Source organism: Hippopotamus amphibius, chromosome 16 (genome assembly GCF_030028045.1).
Source record: "Hippopotamus amphibius kiboko isolate mHipAmp2 chromosome 16, mHipAmp2.hap2, whole genome shotgun sequence".
NCBI classification, from domain to species: Eukaryota; Metazoa; Chordata; class Mammalia; order Artiodactyla; family Hippopotamidae; genus Hippopotamus; species Hippopotamus amphibius.
In genome coordinates, this window is record NC_080201.1 from 18,398,918 (window position 1) to 18,416,473 (window position 17,556).

The 17,556-nt window shown below is 51.2% G+C and overlaps 2 protein-coding genes across 12 annotated transcripts in view; both read right to left on the reverse strand.

The window, feature by feature from the left end:
* Positions 1-6,295, reverse strand: part of NFATC3 (nuclear factor of activated T cells 3) — a 126,271-nt gene extending 119,976 nt beyond the window's left edge. For 3 of the 6 annotated variants that reach the window (XM_057710779.1, XM_057710778.1, XM_057710777.1), the window contains exon 1: positions 4,857-6,293. In XM_057710779.1, coding sequence (XP_057566762.1) covers positions 4,857-4,959 — 103 coding nt within the window. In that variant the 5' untranslated portion in view covers positions 4,960-6,293. Of the gene's footprint in view, positions 1-4,856 lie in introns of all 6 variants that reach the window. The other 3 variants (XM_057710776.1, XM_057710775.1, XM_057710780.1) reach the window with 3 other exon arrangements.
* A 4,239-nt stretch (positions 6,296-10,534) lies between these two features.
* Positions 10,535-17,556, reverse strand: part of DUS2 (dihydrouridine synthase 2) — a 41,274-nt gene continuing 34,252 nt past the window's right edge. For 2 of the 6 annotated variants that reach the window (XM_057710786.1, XM_057710787.1), the window contains exons 12-17: positions 17,274-17,442; positions 15,072-15,193; positions 13,697-13,846; positions 12,477-12,564; positions 11,316-11,422; positions 10,535-11,081 (exon numbers count right to left, since the gene is read on the reverse strand). In XM_057710786.1, coding sequence (XP_057566769.1) covers positions 10,844-11,081; positions 11,316-11,422; positions 12,477-12,564; positions 13,697-13,846; positions 15,072-15,193; positions 17,274-17,442 — 874 coding nt within the window. In that variant the 3' untranslated portion in view covers positions 10,535-10,843. Of the gene's footprint in view, positions 11,082-11,315; positions 11,506-12,476; positions 12,565-13,696; positions 13,847-15,071; positions 15,194-17,273; positions 17,443-17,556 lie in introns of all 6 variants that reach the window. The other 4 variants (XM_057710788.1, XR_009049628.1, XM_057710790.1 and 1 more) reach the window with 4 other exon arrangements.

The following is a 17,556-nucleotide window of genomic DNA, read 5'->3' on the forward strand; positions in this document are numbered from 1 at the left end:
AACTTCCCTTTTTTCATGCTGATTTAAATATCCAATTATACTTAGTATGGGTTAGCAAATCAACCATCCTTCACACCATACTGAGTTAGTAACAACTTAATTCAAGAAAGTAGAAAAACGTAATTAAAAGCAAGTGACCTTCAATACTTATAGTTAGTAAGATATAAGAAAGGAGGTAACATTGAAAAGAATAACAGAATTAAAAGGAAAAAATAAGAATATCTAAGACAAATATCCCAACTCATCTAAGTAAGGTTTAAAAGACTGGCTCTCTCATCTGCCTCTATACTCTTTCCCAATGTTTCAGTTTAGTATAGGAAAAAGGTCTATGAAATAGGAGGAAATTTAAAAATAAACTACCATCAGTTTTTGTGTTTTTAAAAAAAAATGTTAACTTCCACCACTTAATGAGTACCACTGGGCCAAAGACTGTGCTAAAAGCTTTAAATACATTATCTCATTTAAAATAAGATAAATCAAAAACACTGAGTATAAATTATCAATAAAAACCAAAAAAAAATGAGAAAATGAAATTATCTAAAAGACAGTAAATTATAAAGAACACATGAATCAGATGTCCAAGCACTAAACAAAGTAGAACACTATAGATTAAAGACCAGGACAATGATCTAGAAAAAGTTCCTCAACTTCATTTTTTTATTTTTTATTTATTTATTTTTTAACTTTTATTTATTTGGTTGCACCAGGTCTTAGTTGTGGCATGCAAGGTCCTTAGTTGAGGCATGTGAGCTTCTTAGTTGCACCATGCATGTGGGATCTAGTTCCCTGATCAGGGATCAAACACAGGCCCCTTGCATTGGAAGTGCAAAGTCTTAACCACTGGGCCACCAGGGAAGTCCTCATTTTTTTATTTTTACTTTTAAATTTTTTCCCCTCAATCTTATGTGAAAAAGTTACATATTAAAGTGGCATCTGACAAAACTACACTTATTATAAAGTAAATTTCTTACAAAAATACACACTGTATCTAAGACATTTCTCCCTTTTTATCTTTTTTTTTTTTTTTTTTTTTTTTTTTTTTTGGCACACGGGCTTAGTTGCTCCGTGGCATGTGGGGTCTTCCTGGAGCTGGGATTGAACCCGTGACCTCTGCATTGGCAGGCAGATTCTTAACCACTGCGCCACCTAGGAAGCCCTCCCTTTTTAAAAAGCAGCAGTTGATAAGATACAACACACCTATGGCACACCTTCCTACCACTGACTCTTATTCAGGATTAAAAAGTCAATGTTTAGTAATGAGCAAACCCTGAGAATGAAACTGAATTTGAAACATAAAGGTTATTACAACATCAAACTAAATTAGAGATATACAATCAATACACTAAAATAGAGCACCAGGGGGGAGTCAAGGAAGGGAGGGAATACAGGGATATGTGTATAAAAACAGATGATTGAACCTGGTGTACCCCCAAAAAATAATAATAAAAACAAAATAAATAAATAAATAAAATAAAATAGAGCACCAGCAGCTGCCCTTTATAATGGCAAATAATATTAATGAAATACATTAAACACCAATTTTAAATTCTCTATATACTACTGAGGTATCTCTTCATTTTGAAACTATGTATTAAGTAAAAGAAATGTAAACATAATATTTTGATTCATTTTTAACTGAAAAAAAAAGCTAACACTGTCTTCATATTTAAAAAAAACAAAAAGCTAAAGTCCCTAGGATCTTAAATTTTCTTTAATGGAAAAATCTCAAAACACCTTGGTAAGCAATAGTCTGCCACAACTTATCAACCTTATCAAGTGTCAAATCATCAAATCATCTAATTTGTACTCTAACAAGTCTTGCTTAGGATATTCAGTAAATTCAGCCCCTTGGCTTGTCCTCAGTCTCCATTCACTATCCCCCCCACCTCCAAATATTTTTTCAAAACTCTCTGTAAGGAAATTTAGATGTGATACAAGTACCCTCAAGCCTTTAGAGAGAAGGTAAACCTGTGGCCCAAAATTACCAAGATCTGCTCTCTTATGGAATTGACCAATAGAAGTCAAAGAACTGAAACAAGTCTCATAAACTTCCCCCACCACACATAAACACACACACACACACACACACACACACAACACCACGTAAAGACTGACTCAAAACTTAAGTGGTACTTCTTCATTAACTGAACAAATATTGGGTGCCTACTATATTAAAGACACTGTGCTAGGCAGCTATATGAACAAGGTACAGACATTCTCCCTGCCCTCATGGAATGTTCTGCTCCAGTGAGGAAGAGAATTCAGAAACAAGTAAACTCACTGATATGACCCAATACTCATCTGAATTCTAGTAAGCAATTTTACTCTCATGGTCCACTTTACTGCATATTATCATCCTAAAAGCATGTCAGTTAATCCACTTAGTTCCTTCAAACTACACACTCATAATTATGCTTAATAAAATGAAATTAATTTTGTGGTCAAATAACTTTGAAACCTTAGTTTTGAATATTTAACACATCCTTTTCAACAGAATTTTAAAATTAGCTGCTAGGTGTTCACAGCAGCACTATTTACAATAGCCAAAAGGTAGAAACAGCTCATATCCATCAATGAATGAACAGATAAACAAATTGGAGTATATATACAATAGAATGTGATTCGGTTATAAAAAGGAATGACGTACTGCTATGTTCTACAGTATGGATGAACCACAAAAACACTATGCCAAGTGAAAGAAGCCAGACACAAAAGGTCACATATATAGGATTCCATTTATATGAAACATCCAGAATAGGTAAATCCATAGAGACCCATCCCAGATTAGACACTGGGCTGCCAGGGACTGGGAGGCAACAAGGGAGATTGAGGGGCAACTGCTTAATGGGTTTGGGGTTTCCTTTTGGGGTAATGAAAATGTTTTGAAATTAGATAGATGTGGTGGTTGCACAACACTGTGAATGCACTAAATGCCACTGAATCGTTCAATTAAAAATGGTTTATGTCGTGTATTTCAACCTAATTTTTTAGAACTTATGAAAAATGGCTACTAGACTACTTTAAAGTGGACTTCTTATCATAAATAAAACTGCTCAAGTTTAACTTTCAGAAAATCAGCTGTAAATCAAGTTTCAAACCTTAACTCCTTCTAGACCCACTTTAATATCAAAAAAAATTTTTAGCGGTTTTATGGCAAAAATCATTACTTAAAAAGCTGTTTTCATAGCGTTTAAATGTTATTTAATGTTCTGGATGTACACACAACTCCTACTTACATGATGATAGTCCTTTATTACGCATGTGTTTAGTTAACATCTTTACTGATCATATATTTGGTATATCATGTACCCTAATCAAGTTTGTGCCCAATAAAAGTTTGCTGACATCATCAACTGATTATCTTCTTTGTAATGAAAATACTCGTTTAAATGAGATTTTATTTTGTTGAATCCCCATAATTTAAGTACAAGTCAATGCAACCCTCTCCACAAATGCCACTTTTCCCCTCTCTGTACCTCTATTACAAGCTGCACCACCATTCAGCTAGTGGGGCAGCAGCCTTGTAGCACAGTTATTTGGGTTCTGTTCCCCACCCCCATTCCATTTCCCAAGCTCCTTGAGGGGCCTCAGTTCTTTTTGCATCCATCATAACACTACCTAACATTACCTTGAGCATAATAGGTGCTCAACTGATGCCAGTGGAATTGAAATAAACGCAGCCAACAAATAACTACTGTAAATTGTTTATTATGTTGAAAAAGACATCTAACATATAAAGACTAATAGAACTGATAATACATTACAAACACTTCCCAGAGAATCCTTATGCCATAGGTTCAGATATGTTTTTCAGTGCAACCCTACAGAACAGCCTGGGAACATCGTGTGTGTGTGTACACCAATATGATGATGAAGTAATTCACCTTAACACCCGGAAAGAATAAAAAAGGATTAGTCTTATCCATCTCTCTTTTGAAGTTCGCCTGCATAAGTTATAGGGACTGAACTTAATGAACCACAGTATTTCAAACCAGGTCACGGGAGAGCTCTAAGTCACCAGCCATCCTGTTTCTATTTCCTGATTGGTCTGACCTCCGAGCATCATGGTGCCCAGCCTTTCACGATCTCCTTTAAAACCCAATTCATGATCTCCATTAAAACATCTTCCGAGATGAGCTTTTCCTTAAAATAAAAACTGACTTCCAGAACTTTCTAGGGAAATTACAAACAAGACACCCCACTTTTTAAAATCTTCCGAAACACTTTGCTCAAAAAGAAGAAACCCCGTTTTCAGAAAAGTCCCGTTATAGTTACACTTCGAATTAAATGTGGGCCATTAACTTGCACAAGTGGAAGTTAACACTATAGCATTACTCTCCTAGCAAAGTAGATTTTAACACACATATATGCACGAATTTTTAGAGGGCTCCTGAACTTCCCGAATGCGCATCTTTCGAATGAAGATTGTTTTTAAAACCCAGAATAGATGAAAAACCAAGTCTGCTTACACTTCACAGGGACACTTCCTCCGCACCACGCTGGCAAAGCAGCGACAACCAGGCGCCGCCTGGGCAGCGGCCCCTACCCTCGGCTTCCAAACCGCGGGCGTCCACTGGCCACAGGCGTCCCGGAGTCCCGTTCCCCACTAGGTTGCTTCCAGCCAAGCCCGCAGCCACTTACACGTCTCTGCGACCCACACGCCTCCTCAGCGGTTTAAATCCGCTCTTCACTACACACACACACACACACACACGATGTTACCAGTCATACACGATGTTACACACACACACATACACATACACCAGACCCGAGACAACCAAGGGACCAGGGAGGGGGCGAGCTCGTGCGAGCGAGAAGAGCGGACGCTCCTCGTTCCCGCCCCGCCCGGCACCCACCTGCAGGCCGCGAGACCGCGGGCGGCGGTGCCGGCGCCCCGTCCTCGCCAAAGACGAGTTTAAAGTCGAGCTCGTCGTGGGCGCCACAGTTTGCAGTAGTCATCGGCGTGGCCCAGGGTGCTGCGGCTCCTCCTCAGGCGGCGGCGGCAGCAGCGGCGGCGGCGGCGGCGGCGGCTCCTCAGCGCCGCTTCATGCCGGGCCGCGCCGGCCAGGAGGTCGCGGCTCCGCAGCAAACTTTCCGGGCGGGGACCGCGACGCCGAGCGTTCCGTTCCGAACTCTAAAACTGGCCGCGCGCCGAACCAGGAGCTGCACCAGGAGCCGCCGCCACTGCCAGTCGTCGATGCCCAAGCTGCCACGGTCGCCTTAGACGATATTCCCCGCCCCCCAACAGCCGCCGCCACCGGCGCGCTCCCGCGCCGTGCCGCGCGCCCGGCCCCGCCCCCTACCGCGCGCCCATCTGACCTGGCCGCCCATAGGCCGCTGGCGCCGCGGGCTAGCCCGATGGCCCCGCCCTCTCACTGGCCTACCGCGTGACTCCCTCTCCCGGAGAAGGAAGTCATGTGAATACGGAGAGTCCGATGGCCCTGCCACCTCTTGGGAGTTGTAGTTTGGCCTTTATTCCACCAGCTCCTCCTAAGCCAGGACCCGGCACCAGGGTGTGCGGTCGATAGCCCTCTAATTAGATTGAGGGGGCCCACCACCGGGCAATCAGAGATCCCTTTCCTTATTGGGCGGACCCCACGTTGGGGAAGGGGCGCCAGGAGCCTTGGGGTTAAGGGTGCGGTGACGGGCGGCTGCATTGGTACTCCTGCTTGGCTGGGTTTGAGAAAAGTAACAGCTCCCCGGAGGGTTACGTGGACATCACTCACACCCTCATCCCCTCACCCCAAACTTAATGGCGGAGTCACGAGAGGGGTGACTGGGTCTGGCTTCCAGCTAGGGTGGGGCGGAGCCGAAGGAGACCTGGGTTGCATGACGAGCCCCAAATCTAAGTTACCGGTCGCTGCAGACCCACCCCTGTAGGGCGGGGCCAGCGCTTTGCTGGCTGAGCCTTTGTCTGCCCCCGCCAGCCGGCCTCGCAGCTGCTCCCTCGAGGACAGCCGGCGCATTCGAGGGCTCGGCAAAACCCCGGGGGCAGGGTCTGCCCCCTGCTGTAAGTCAGGCCGACTGAACGGGAAAGCCCGTCGTGAACTCGCGCCACTCAACGGGCTCTGTGACCTTTGCATCCCGATGCCCATCCATTAAGGCGGGAGGGATGGTGCTACCCAAACTGAGTGGCTGTTAGTGGGGAGGAAATGACACTGTTGTCAGAACAGTTTTCGCTCTCGGCCCCTCCCCAGCGGGCCTGTCTTCCCCAGGGACGCTGAGCCTCGCTTGTTTACTTAGGGCTCCTCCAAGGCACAGGGTGGACCCAGAGCTGGAAGAGGTGATGATGACCAACTCCCCTAGCTCCAGGCCCCAAAGGGCATAGCATCCCTAAAAGTGTGTTGCCAGAGGAACCAAGTTGCCATGTCTCAGAAGCTTGGGTGCAGGTGCAAGAGCCCAGGCACATCCCACACTGTCCACAAAAGCCCCTGGAGAAGCGGACAAGGTGGGAGCACCCTCCAGAGATGTCTCAATATGGGGACCCACGACCTGAGCTACCAGGGAGCCCTAGGGAGAGCCCAACTAGGCCTAGGGTCAGGAGGTCAGGGAACGTACAGAGCAGTTGAGACGTTTGTTTTGGATTGGTTCATCCCTGAGATCAGCAAACTTCATGCCCTGTGCTCTGTAACTCTACCTGTGCTGGACCTGGGGAGGCAGAGATAAATTAATCTCCTTCAGGCATCAGGGAGAGGAGGCAAGCAAATCTATAATCATTGTGCAGAGATTAGGGCTCTGCATCAGGCATCAAGGGCTCAGAGAAGGCTCATAATCCCCCTGGCTGCAGGCGTCCACAGAGCCATGTAAGAACCGGAGAGATGGGCAAGAAGTGAGAAAGATGGTTCCAGGCAGAGAACAAATTTCCAAAGACTTGGAGACCAAAGAGTACCTGCAGTGAACAGAAGCCAAAGGTAAAGCCAGATGAATAGTTAGAGTGCTGCATGCCACTGCAAGGCATCTGGACTTTATCCTGAGTGCAAGAGGGAGCCACAAAGGGTTTAGAGCAGGAGACCTCCGTGTTCAGAATTCTGAATGAATCTCTGGATTGGATTGGGGGAGGGGAAGGCTGGAGGCAGAAAGAAATAACAGTAGCCAAGGAGAGGGAGCAAATGGCATTAAGTGGGTGAAACAGCCTTCCAATAAGCAGTCCTGTCTTCAAAGGATCTCCAACCTTGAGGGCCTAAGTGTGGAATTTAGAGCCCAAATGTTACACTAACTTTGCAGCCTCTGCCCCAGGCAAATGGTTGGTCTGCCAATTAGTACTGCATGAAAGGTCCCAGAAGCTTAGCCAGTTCACCTCCTCCTCATCATAAAACAATGCAGTTTCAGGATGTGTCCCCCCTACTGCCCCCCCACAATACCTCCCAGGTTATCATCTGGATGGAGAAAATGGACCTTCATCTAACCCTTCTGCCCTCTACACATGACTTTACCTGAACCAGGGGCCGAGCCAGCCAGGCCAGGGGGAAGGCAACAGCGAGACCGTGGGCCCATCAGTCCCACCACTGGGAAGGGACCACAGAAGCTAAAGATGGTTTGAAAAATTCACCCATTCATCAAATGCTCAGCAATGCATCTGTGTTCCCAGCCACTGTGCACCTGGAGAACACTTAAAAGGGCTCATGTCTTGGGGAAGGTTTCTGGAGGAAACTGAGAACCCTAACCTGGCGTGTTGAGGGCTGGGGCAGAGGTGGGCACAGACTGCAGGAAGAGTATTACCACCTTTGTAAGAAAGGCAGCAACGGCTGGGAGCTCTGCAGGCTGTAACAGATCAATACACAGACATCAATATACAAACTCTCTCCACTCCTTTTCCTTAGCCAGGGCCAGGACCTCCCCCATAAACTCTTCCTCAGGCCAGCTCCAAAGCTCTCTTAAATGGCAGGAGGCCATCTGACCCACCTCCAGCCTTCTGAGAGCCCTCTGAAACCAGGACGCCCAGGGACCCAGTGTAATAGATAGAACCTCAGACTGGGCCAGGGTGGTGGACAAGGACTGTGTGGGTCCCCTCTCCCTCCTCCAGCCAGGCTTGAGACTGAAGAAAACCATCCCTTTCATCAGCTGCCACAGGCCTGACCCAGAGCCCTCATCGTTGAAGGCTCTCCTGTGGCCTCTGAGCCATGCAATGGTACAGCTTGGCTCAGTCCAGCCCCCCTTGTCCCACATTAGGAAAAATAGGAGCCTTGGAGGAAAGCCAGAGTTTAGAAAAGTTCTTCCTCTCCATGGCACACATACCCCCAATACAAGCTCTTGTTTGATTTCTCCTCTGTGCCTGCTCCCCACCCCCATTCCCAGGCTGGCCAGAGGGGACACAAGGACTGCCCTTGAGCAGCTCCCCCAATCTGGGCAGAGGAGATATGACCAGCCAACTACAATCGAAGAAAGTTAGTTGCTGAAGTCAGCACACGATGCTGAGAAGACAGGGTCAGCACTTTGTCCTCAAGCGCTAGGCTGAGGAGTTTGGACTGGATCCAGAGGGCAGTGGAGAGCCATGGAGGAGTTCTGGAGCAGGAGTGATACCTGGAAGGACTGAATGTGCAGAACTGCAGGGGCAAGAGATTTCCCACCCATCTTTGCACCAAGTCCAGTCTGCTTGCTGTGGCCCTCAGAAGACCTGCCACCCTCTCCAGCCTTATCCCTCCCTCTTGTGCTCATGTCAAAACGATGTGTCCCCAAAATATAATGAGCTAAGAGGAAGTCCTCAATCAAGGTGGCTGGAATGGATGGATAAGTGTGGTAGCCACTAGGCCAGAGAGGAGTTTGAGAGTCTAAGTGGCCTGAGTTTAAGGAGGGCATGGTGAGAACAGTGGATGGAGTTTTCAGACCTGTCTGGGCCCTCCCATTTGGTCCCAGATCTTAGGCAGATCTCTCTCAGACCAGGGCAGGCATCACTGAAGTGTGCTAAAGTGAGACCATTTGAGAGCCAACATATTCAACCAGGATTTCACCAGACATATTCAGTCAAGGTATACACACTACCCCTCCCCATGAGCTCCCCTGTGACTAACCCTCTCCCCACTACTTTTCCTGGGCCCTCAAAGTTGCCACACCCTAACCTCTATCTTAGCAGCTGACCTTTGCCTTTCCTTCCCCATAGCCCAGAAATGAACCTGACCCCTCCAGAGAAGGGGCTTCCCCAGGGAAACCACACTGGTGGGAGAAGAGATCTGAGGACAGAACCCAAACTCACCAGGGAAGTGGATCTTAAGACCCGGTACCTGGCCTACACAGGCTCCTCCCACAAGTTCTGACTAGCTCAGGATGCCTGAGGGGTCCCCTTGGGCCTCTCTGTCTGTGCTGTTCCAGTTGGAGTATGAGGAAAGGCAAAGCGAGCCTTTTGACTGAAACAGTTTTTTGTAAGAAAAATCAGAAATAAATTGTGCCTGAAGTTTGATGGCTGAGACTGGACCAAGCCTCTGTCTGTGTCCTGGGTGGGGCCCCTTCTCTGGAGGCACTGGTCTGGGAAGTTAGTTAGGGCAGCCTCGGTATGGAGTGAGCCCACTAGCTGCACAATGCTGCTATCACTGGGCGAGACTATCCTCCGGCCAGCCTCAAGCAGGAAGAGAACAGCTGATCCCACTCAGAGAAGGACCCTCGGGCCCAGCAAAGACTAGAAATGACTTGCCCAAGGTCAAAGGAGTGATGGGCTCTGGGAGGCCACTGGTACTGTGGTATCCTTACCTGCAAACAGAAGAGCAAGTGTGGGTGCAGGGAGGGGTCACCCCGGGACTGAGCCAGGGGCCTCACCAGCCCAACCCTTCACTCAGGTCATCAGGGTCAGGGGTTCGGATTGGCACAGGGGCCTGACCCCGAGGAGATGGGAGGAACAAGGCCTTGGCCCAAAGGGGAATCCCCCCTCCTCACAGAGCTTTGAAAAGGGGAGGAGAAGCAGCATGTTTACAGCTGAGGAAGCAGAGGCGGTGCTGGGCAGAGACCTTTGGTCAGAACGCCCCTCCCAGTAAGCGGGGGAGGCCCCACAAGATGTCATAGCCGTTTGTTTGCTTCTCACTGCCAGGAGGAAATTAAAGAGAATCTGCCACTTCCTTCCGGCCCAAACGGGATGGTGGGGGCGGAAGGCGAGAGGGGGAGCAGTGGCGTGGGCGGGAGATCATAAGGGCCCCAAATTGCTGTCATCAGCAGACTCCAGTGTCCTCTGCCCAGAGCAGGCACCTCACAGCCAGCTAGGGTCAGACCCAGTTCTCCCCACTCACCTGAGCTGGTCCCTTACTGGGGCACCAGATACCCTAATCGTTCCCCCAGATTCCACATCTCCTCTTATCAGAAAAGCCAACTGATGGCCAGTGCCTCAGGTTTACCATCAGGAGAATGGGTTTCTTGGGCCTTCCTGGCTCAACTCAACTCCAGCGAGCATTAAAGGTGATACCCCATCCCCCAACTCCATCTAGACTCATAAGGATGGGTAGGAGAAATGCTTTAGGAAGCCCCAGCTCTGCACAGAGGGTGGAAGCAGAATATTTATGCCAGGACATCTGTCCATGTGTAAAGGTGCCAGGCTGAAGCAACCAGCCGCGGGTAAGGGTGGAGGGTGTTTTTATTGCACTGAACCAATGTCACATTAGGGAGGTGCCACCTGAAAAGCTCCTGTGTTCAAAGAAAATACTGAGGTTGCTGAGAACTTGGCTCTGCTACTCAGGCCCATCAAGGGAGATGGGCACTCTGGGGACCCCTTGGCCCGTGCTCCAGGCCGCTGGCCCAGGCCAGAACCTCTTCATTCCCGCCAACAGGGGCGGCGAATTGTCCAGTGGCATCTGGCTGATGCTCTGCACCCCTAGCCATCCCAGGGCCAGGCCCAGGGAGGGGATGACCAGGGTAAGGACGGTAGTCACCGGCCTTCCAGGGGGCTCTCTTTACCACTTGCCAAGGCTACAAAGGGCTTCTTGCACAGCTCCCCAGGCATGGCTGGCTCCTGAGCTCTGGGGTCCCCAGGGTCTTGGTCAGGGGCCTCCCGCTTGCGCTTGTGCAAGGAGGGGCCCTCCTCACCCAGCCGACCCTCAGGGAGGCCCTGGCTCCGCAGACAGACGACGGCTGCAGACTGCTCCGCGAGTTTCTTGGACTTGTCCCTGGGCAGATGAGGCATGGGGCAATAAGGCAGGGAGATAGGCAGACTGGTTACAGGACTAGAGGCTGGGAGGCCTGACCCTACATGCCCTTGGCAGAGATTCTGACAAAACTGGGGAAGGGGTCATCACCCAGGGACACCACTGCCCAGGTACACCATCCCCCTAACCCTCCCAGGCCAATGCGAGGATCAGGCCCCACTGCCAGGTCTCATGCCCACTGATGAGGAAACTCACCACAAGGTGGACTGATACTTTTGTTCAGCAACAGTGACAACAGAACAGAAGAGGCGATCCAGGGGGCGTTGAACCTGGTACAGAGACAGCGAAGGAAGCAGGGCTGGCTGCATGAGAGAAAGAGGGCCAAGCCCTGGAGGCCCATCTGCCAGGGTCACGATGAAGACAGATAAAAGGATGTACTTCCCACCTAAGTCAAATGAAGGCTACCTGTATCACACGCTCCTCCCCAGCAGAAGTACCTGGTACATCTTCCAAGGAAGAAAAGCAGATACAAAAACAGTCAATGACATCCCAGTGTGTCAGGAGTTCTGTCATGGATCTCAGCAAAGGGCCCTCAGAGCCCTTAGCTGCGTGTGACTATGGAGCTTCCTCCTACTGACATCTGGATGCGCCAAGGCCCCCAAAATGAGGAGGAGCTCACCAGATGGCACAGGGGTGAGAGGGAACAAGGACAGGGGCAAAGAAGGTACACCTGGCAGAGTGACCAGTTAAGTGGCGGACGGAGAGCTGAGTGGATGTGACCTGAAGCAGAAAGACACGTGGGGGTCTCATGCTCTGTGCTGAGGTAGTAGAGCTCGATCCCAAAGGCGCTGGGGAGCTGATGAGGACACGAGCAAGTGGGACAAAGTTAGATTCGTTTTGGAAAAGTCACTCTGGCAGAAGGGAACCCAAGGCCCAGAAGATACAAGCTCGGAGGTCAGAAGGCCAGTCCAAAAGAGCCGGAGCAACCTAAACAGGCAGGGCCATGGGGACCAAAGGAAGTGAAGCAAAACTGTCTCAAAGTTTCCCCTGAGGGGCCCCAGACATGGGGTCCAATTCTGTGCTCCACTGGCTGAGGCCTGGTCCAAAAACATGTCAGTCTAACTTTTAGGTCTGGGTGTCCTTCCTAAGTCAGTTGGCCCTTTCCAGAGAAGTCTCTCCTGCCTAACCAATGCCACTGGAAGGGACTGGCTGAAGCAGCCCCTTACTTAGGTCTCTAGTTCAGTTTTATGAAAGTGGCCAGAACTAGATAACAGGCCCACTGTCACAGGGAAGGAGCTAGCAGCAGCTGGCCCACAGAAGGCAAAGCCAGGCTCCAGCCAAGCAGTGCGGAGTGCAGGTACGAGCTGCGGGAGTGCTGTGGGCTGGATGTGGGGCAGGCCACAGCCAGGAACTCACCGTTTCATACACAGGCTGTGCCAACTTCTCCCTCCGGCACCACTCCAGCAGGCACATCTTGGGGGTGATCTGGGGTGAGTATGCTCTCCTGGGGAAAGGAGGGGAAGGAGTCAGGGCCCACCTACCATCAGCACTCCATTCCTCAGCAGCAGCCCTACTCAGTTCCTGGTAGGAGCTGCAGGAACTGAGACAACAGACTGCTGCCTTGGGACTCCTCTACCTATTCCCTTGAGCTCCCATTTCTGTCCCGCCAGTGGCTTGGGGCCTGAGCTCTACCTAAAGGGAAGAAGGGCTCCAGTTGCTCAGGGAATTGGGATGGGAAATGAACTCCAGAACTCTGACCTCCAGCCTGGAAATCAGCCTTCAACAGCCAAGAAGGAAGGTATAGTTTGCCACTCAAGAAAACATCAGGAGGGAGTGGGTGGGAGTGGGGAACACAGGTGGCCACACAGTGGTCTCAGGATCTAGCTCAGTGCCCACCCTGAGTATGTCCACCAAGTGTCAGGGTGATTCGCTGCTGCCTTGGGCACAGTGGATTCTGGTTTCAGAGTCAGGCGGTGACAGGGTGGGAAGTGCCATGTTCCAACGTCCCACCAGGAACTCTCCCTGGACATGACTGCCCAACAGCTATGCCCACATCCCTCCTCCCAAGTCCCTGCCAGACAAGACTGACTCCTGGTCTGGGCCTGGGGACCCAAGAAAGGTTCAGATCTCAGACGGCAGAGGACAAGGATGAGGACCCCATTCAAAGCCGAGTCATAGTTGGAGGCAATAACTGGCCTGAGGCCACTTCTGCCTAGAGAGGGCACCACAGGGCTAGCCAGGGGCAGTGAGGGTGGGCTGCTCAGCCAGATGAGGGCCCCGGTCCTGCTGCGAATCTGCCAGCTAACACCTGAGGGCCAGGGAGAAAACACACTGAGGGACAGAAGGGGACAAGTGCCCCCAGCCTGAGGTGTGGGAGGGGGCGAGTCAGGAAAAAAGTATAGTTTAGTCACCCTGGAGACAGCATGCACACCCTTGACAGCACTGCCTGCACTTTCAGGGACTGTCTTCTCCAAAGTACCTTCTTTGGGTGCTGAAAACTGAGAACAAGCATCCAAAACAAGGAGATCTGTGGTCCTTGAGCTTGGCATTAACCGTGGACGGCAGCCAGCTTGCTGGCCCAGTCAGACCTGAGGACACTGGCCCTGGCCCAAGCTGAGGCCAAGCTGGAGACCTACCGGTCAAACTTGACAGCCATCTTAATGATACCAGAGGTGTCTTCAGCTGGCTCCTCCGCCTCCTCTGGGCTCCTGGCCAAGAGTCTGGCCCGCCGGGAGTCCAGCTCTCGTGTGGTCTCCTCATAGAAGGTGCCAAGGCCAAAGGCCTCACTACGAAAGGACAGGCAGAGTAGGGCAGGCCCCTTAGAGAAGCCAGCATTCAGGAAACTACTATAGGAGCCCCAGGGCCCCACCACTGAGAAATGCCCCCCGCATACACCCAAACACCACCAGGGCCTAGCCATCAGAAGGTGCTTCCTACACATGCCTGTGATCAGCCTGAACTGAAAGACTGAGAGTGAATGCAGGCCCCTGAGCATGAGCACCGGGAGGCAGGCTGGGCTGGGTGGGAAAGGTCCCAAAGGTCACCTGCAGCCTCTCTTCTGAGGAGGAACACACAAGCGGGTGCCCCAGCCAGCAGTGTGAGTTGAGCTATAGGGAACTGGCGCCCGGGGTGTACACAGCCTCCTCCGCGTGCAGCCCCGTGAGAGGAAGACACGGAGGCCTGACCACTGACTGGTTCGCCACTTCCCGCCCTGACCACAAACTGTCAGGCCCAGCCTAAATTGAGGTGCCACCCAGAGCTACAGAGTGATCCTCTTGAGCTCACAAGATAACTGGGTCAGGCTGGTGAAGCGACATGGGGTAGGGACAGAATGAATACTAAAAGTCCAGGGTGAGGAGGAAGGTTCTGGCAAGGCTCTTCCCTCTAGGAAGCATCTTAAGGGCTGGAGGACATTCATGAAGATGGCTGCCTGAGGGCAAGCCTGATCCAGAAAGGCTTGTCTGGAGCAAAGAGGGTATAGACAGCTAACAGGCGGGGGAGACCGCATTCAGGCAGGGGACCCTGTACAAGCACAGGAAGAAGGGGAGCTGTGGGAACAAGCACTAGACCAGGTTGTGAGGGGCCCCAAGGGTCAACCACCTGAGTTAGAGCTCTGCCAGATCTAGAGGATCCAGGGCTGGCCTCCCAGACTGCAGAGGGATGGGGTGTGGGTGCAGGCTCAGGCCTGGGGCTCCTATCTACAACCCAACTCTCCTAACCACTGGATCTTGGCGGCCTGGCATGTGACAGATCTGCTACCAAGAGAGCCCCTTCCTCCCCAGGGACTCCAGCCCTCACCTTCCTCCAGACTAGTGCCCCGGATTCCGAAATTCTGCTGCTGAGATCAGTCCAGGCATGGAAAGTTCTAAAGCTTTGAAAGTACCTCCCCACTCTGGCACATCCACCTCCAGGAGCTGTGTCCTGGGTCCCCTGGTAGAGTCAACTTAGGCCTCAGGGTCAAGTCTGGGTAATGTCTGCAAAGACAGGTAAACAGCCCGTTGCCCCTCTCACCAAATTTCCTGGGAAGACTGGGCGGCATGGAGCCATCTTCCCTGCGGCGACTCCAGCTGTTCTCGTAGCATCTGGCACAAGCAGTACTTGGTGTTGGTGTAGTGGTTGTCATACTGCACAGCCTGAGAGAAGAACTGCCATGACTCCTCTGCTGCCCCGGCAGGCTCTGAGGCCTGAGCTCTGCTCTGATGGCACGGAAAGGGGCCCCAAGGGGACATCAGAGGGGTGTGCAGCCGAGGCAGTGTGACCCTATAAAAGAGCCACCTCCACCTTGGCCATCTACTCCTCTAGTAGGTGGCACAATGCTTAAGGGTCACAGCTGAGACCCACGGTCGGGACCACACTCTACCGGACAGCCTGACGAAGGTCTAGATGTGCAGGGAGCTCCTCCTGCATCAGCTACCACAAAGGACCTGTTGCTGAGCATCTTCCAAGGCAGGGAGGGGGGAACAATCAAGTTCTGGTGTGACAGGACCAGCCCTGGGACGAGGGTGAGCTGCTTCTACTTATAACCATGGTGGGTACCTGCCCCTCCCACATCTTAAACGGCCTGTCTCCAATTTCCCCCAACGTGGGCAAAGCCCACCACCACAGACCAAGCATGTTCGCACAGGTTACTTGTCACTTCACTGAGCTAGACAAGTCGTTACCACTACTCGACTGGGAAATGCAGGCTCAGGGAGGCCAGACAACTGCCCAGGGATACCCAGTGCAAGCTGGCCTGGCTGGGGCAGGCAGGAGAGTAGTGGGTAAAGGGTGCCCTAGCCCCCCAGAACCCCCTCTCCTACTCACCCCCTATACAAATCTCCTATCTCCACCTAAACCTATGTCTTCAGTGCCTTGGAGGTGCCACCGAACACTCACGACAAAGCAGGGACACGTGGGTAGGCCCTGGCCGGCGGCAAGGTCTTGATTCGGCTTGTTTGGAACAGAAGGCCCCTGACTGGACCAGAAGCAGCCCTGCCTATGCTTGAAAGCTGCTCCCTTCCTCTGGCCCGACACACCCTCTTGAGGAACTGCCAAGGGACAGGCTGAGCAGGAAGGATAACATCACCTTTTAGCCAGTGAGCAAGCTCGGCACTACTGAACCTGCCTTCCCTGCCACAGACTTGCCAGCCAGCCGACCTAGACTGAACCAAGCCCCCCTTGCCTCTGGCTGACCCAGGCCATTGGAGGGCCTGTGCGCACCAACCTGCTTAACAGGACATCCAGAACCAAAGGGATGAAAGCTGCAGCATCGAGCAGAAGAGGCTCTAGAACAGAGGCTCTAGGCTCAGGCCTCAGGGCCTCCTACCACCCCCAGGTTGCACAGCCCTGGGGACACCCACATGTCACAGCAGCCACAACTGCCCAGGCACAGTCATGGCAGTCTGAGGATCTGAGAAGCTCCTGACCCCCCAGGCAGGTGGGAGCTCCGGGACTGAAGAGGAGGGTGGAAGTCTGCTCGGGGTGAGAGCTGCATTCTCTGCTCTGGCCCAGCTCACTGAGGAATTTGAGGACCACTCACTGTCTCTGCAAACAGACACGCACAGCTGGTCAGAGTTCTACAGAGTGCCAGGGTTGTGCCAAATAAATAGTGCAGGTGTCCAAAAACTCCTTTACAGGGAAATGTGCCCAGCACTACCCTCAAACCCCAGGGGAGAAGAAAAAGCTGTTCCCTGAGAAGAGGGTCAAAGTTAGGCTATTTCCCAAGCCATAGACTAAAGCATTCTGGGAATTAGCAAGAGAAGATTTTTAGAAGTGATTATGACTGATGACCAAGGGACCCGTCTTTATGGAGAGAATCCGTCCTCAACAACAGCTACAATGGCTCCTCCTGGCTGTGGCTGCCCTGGAGCCAACCCATTGGCATAAGTGACACAGACGCCACCGTCACTGTGCATGCATGTGTACGTGTAGGGGGCATAGGGGTGACAGAGACTCACAGAAGGATATTGTGTGTTTAGGGCTCCAATAGCATCCCGGATCCAGAGGTCCTTGCCTCTGGATTCCTCGCACCTTGAAAGCTTTAGAAGGGGGCAATGGTAGGGCCATGGCTTCCCAGCACCCTGCCCTTCACATTGCAGCCAGGAAGACCCGATGCTACGCTACACTAAAAAGAAAAGGAGAGCTGCTGGGGGTTGGGGGCTCACCCAAAGCACTTTCTGCAAGAATATGGCAGACAGTGAGAAATGTTTGTTTTGAAAAAGTGCATAGACATACGTATCTGATGTACTTCTGCATGACCTCCTCCAAGGGCCGTGGACCCTCCTTGAGGAAGATGGACGGGTTCCACATGGCCGCTCGGGCCACCATCACTGAAGAGGCTGCCGTGGCTTGTCGAAAGTCCTCTATATCCAAATATCCTTGGATGTGGTCATGAGATCCTCCACTGAAAAGCAACAGGAGGTGAGGGGCATCCCCATCCTTGTACCAGCGTTTTCAGAAAAAGGCAGCTCCTAGATCTGCCACTTATTAAGTGTGTGGCTTTGGCCAAGTCTTTCAG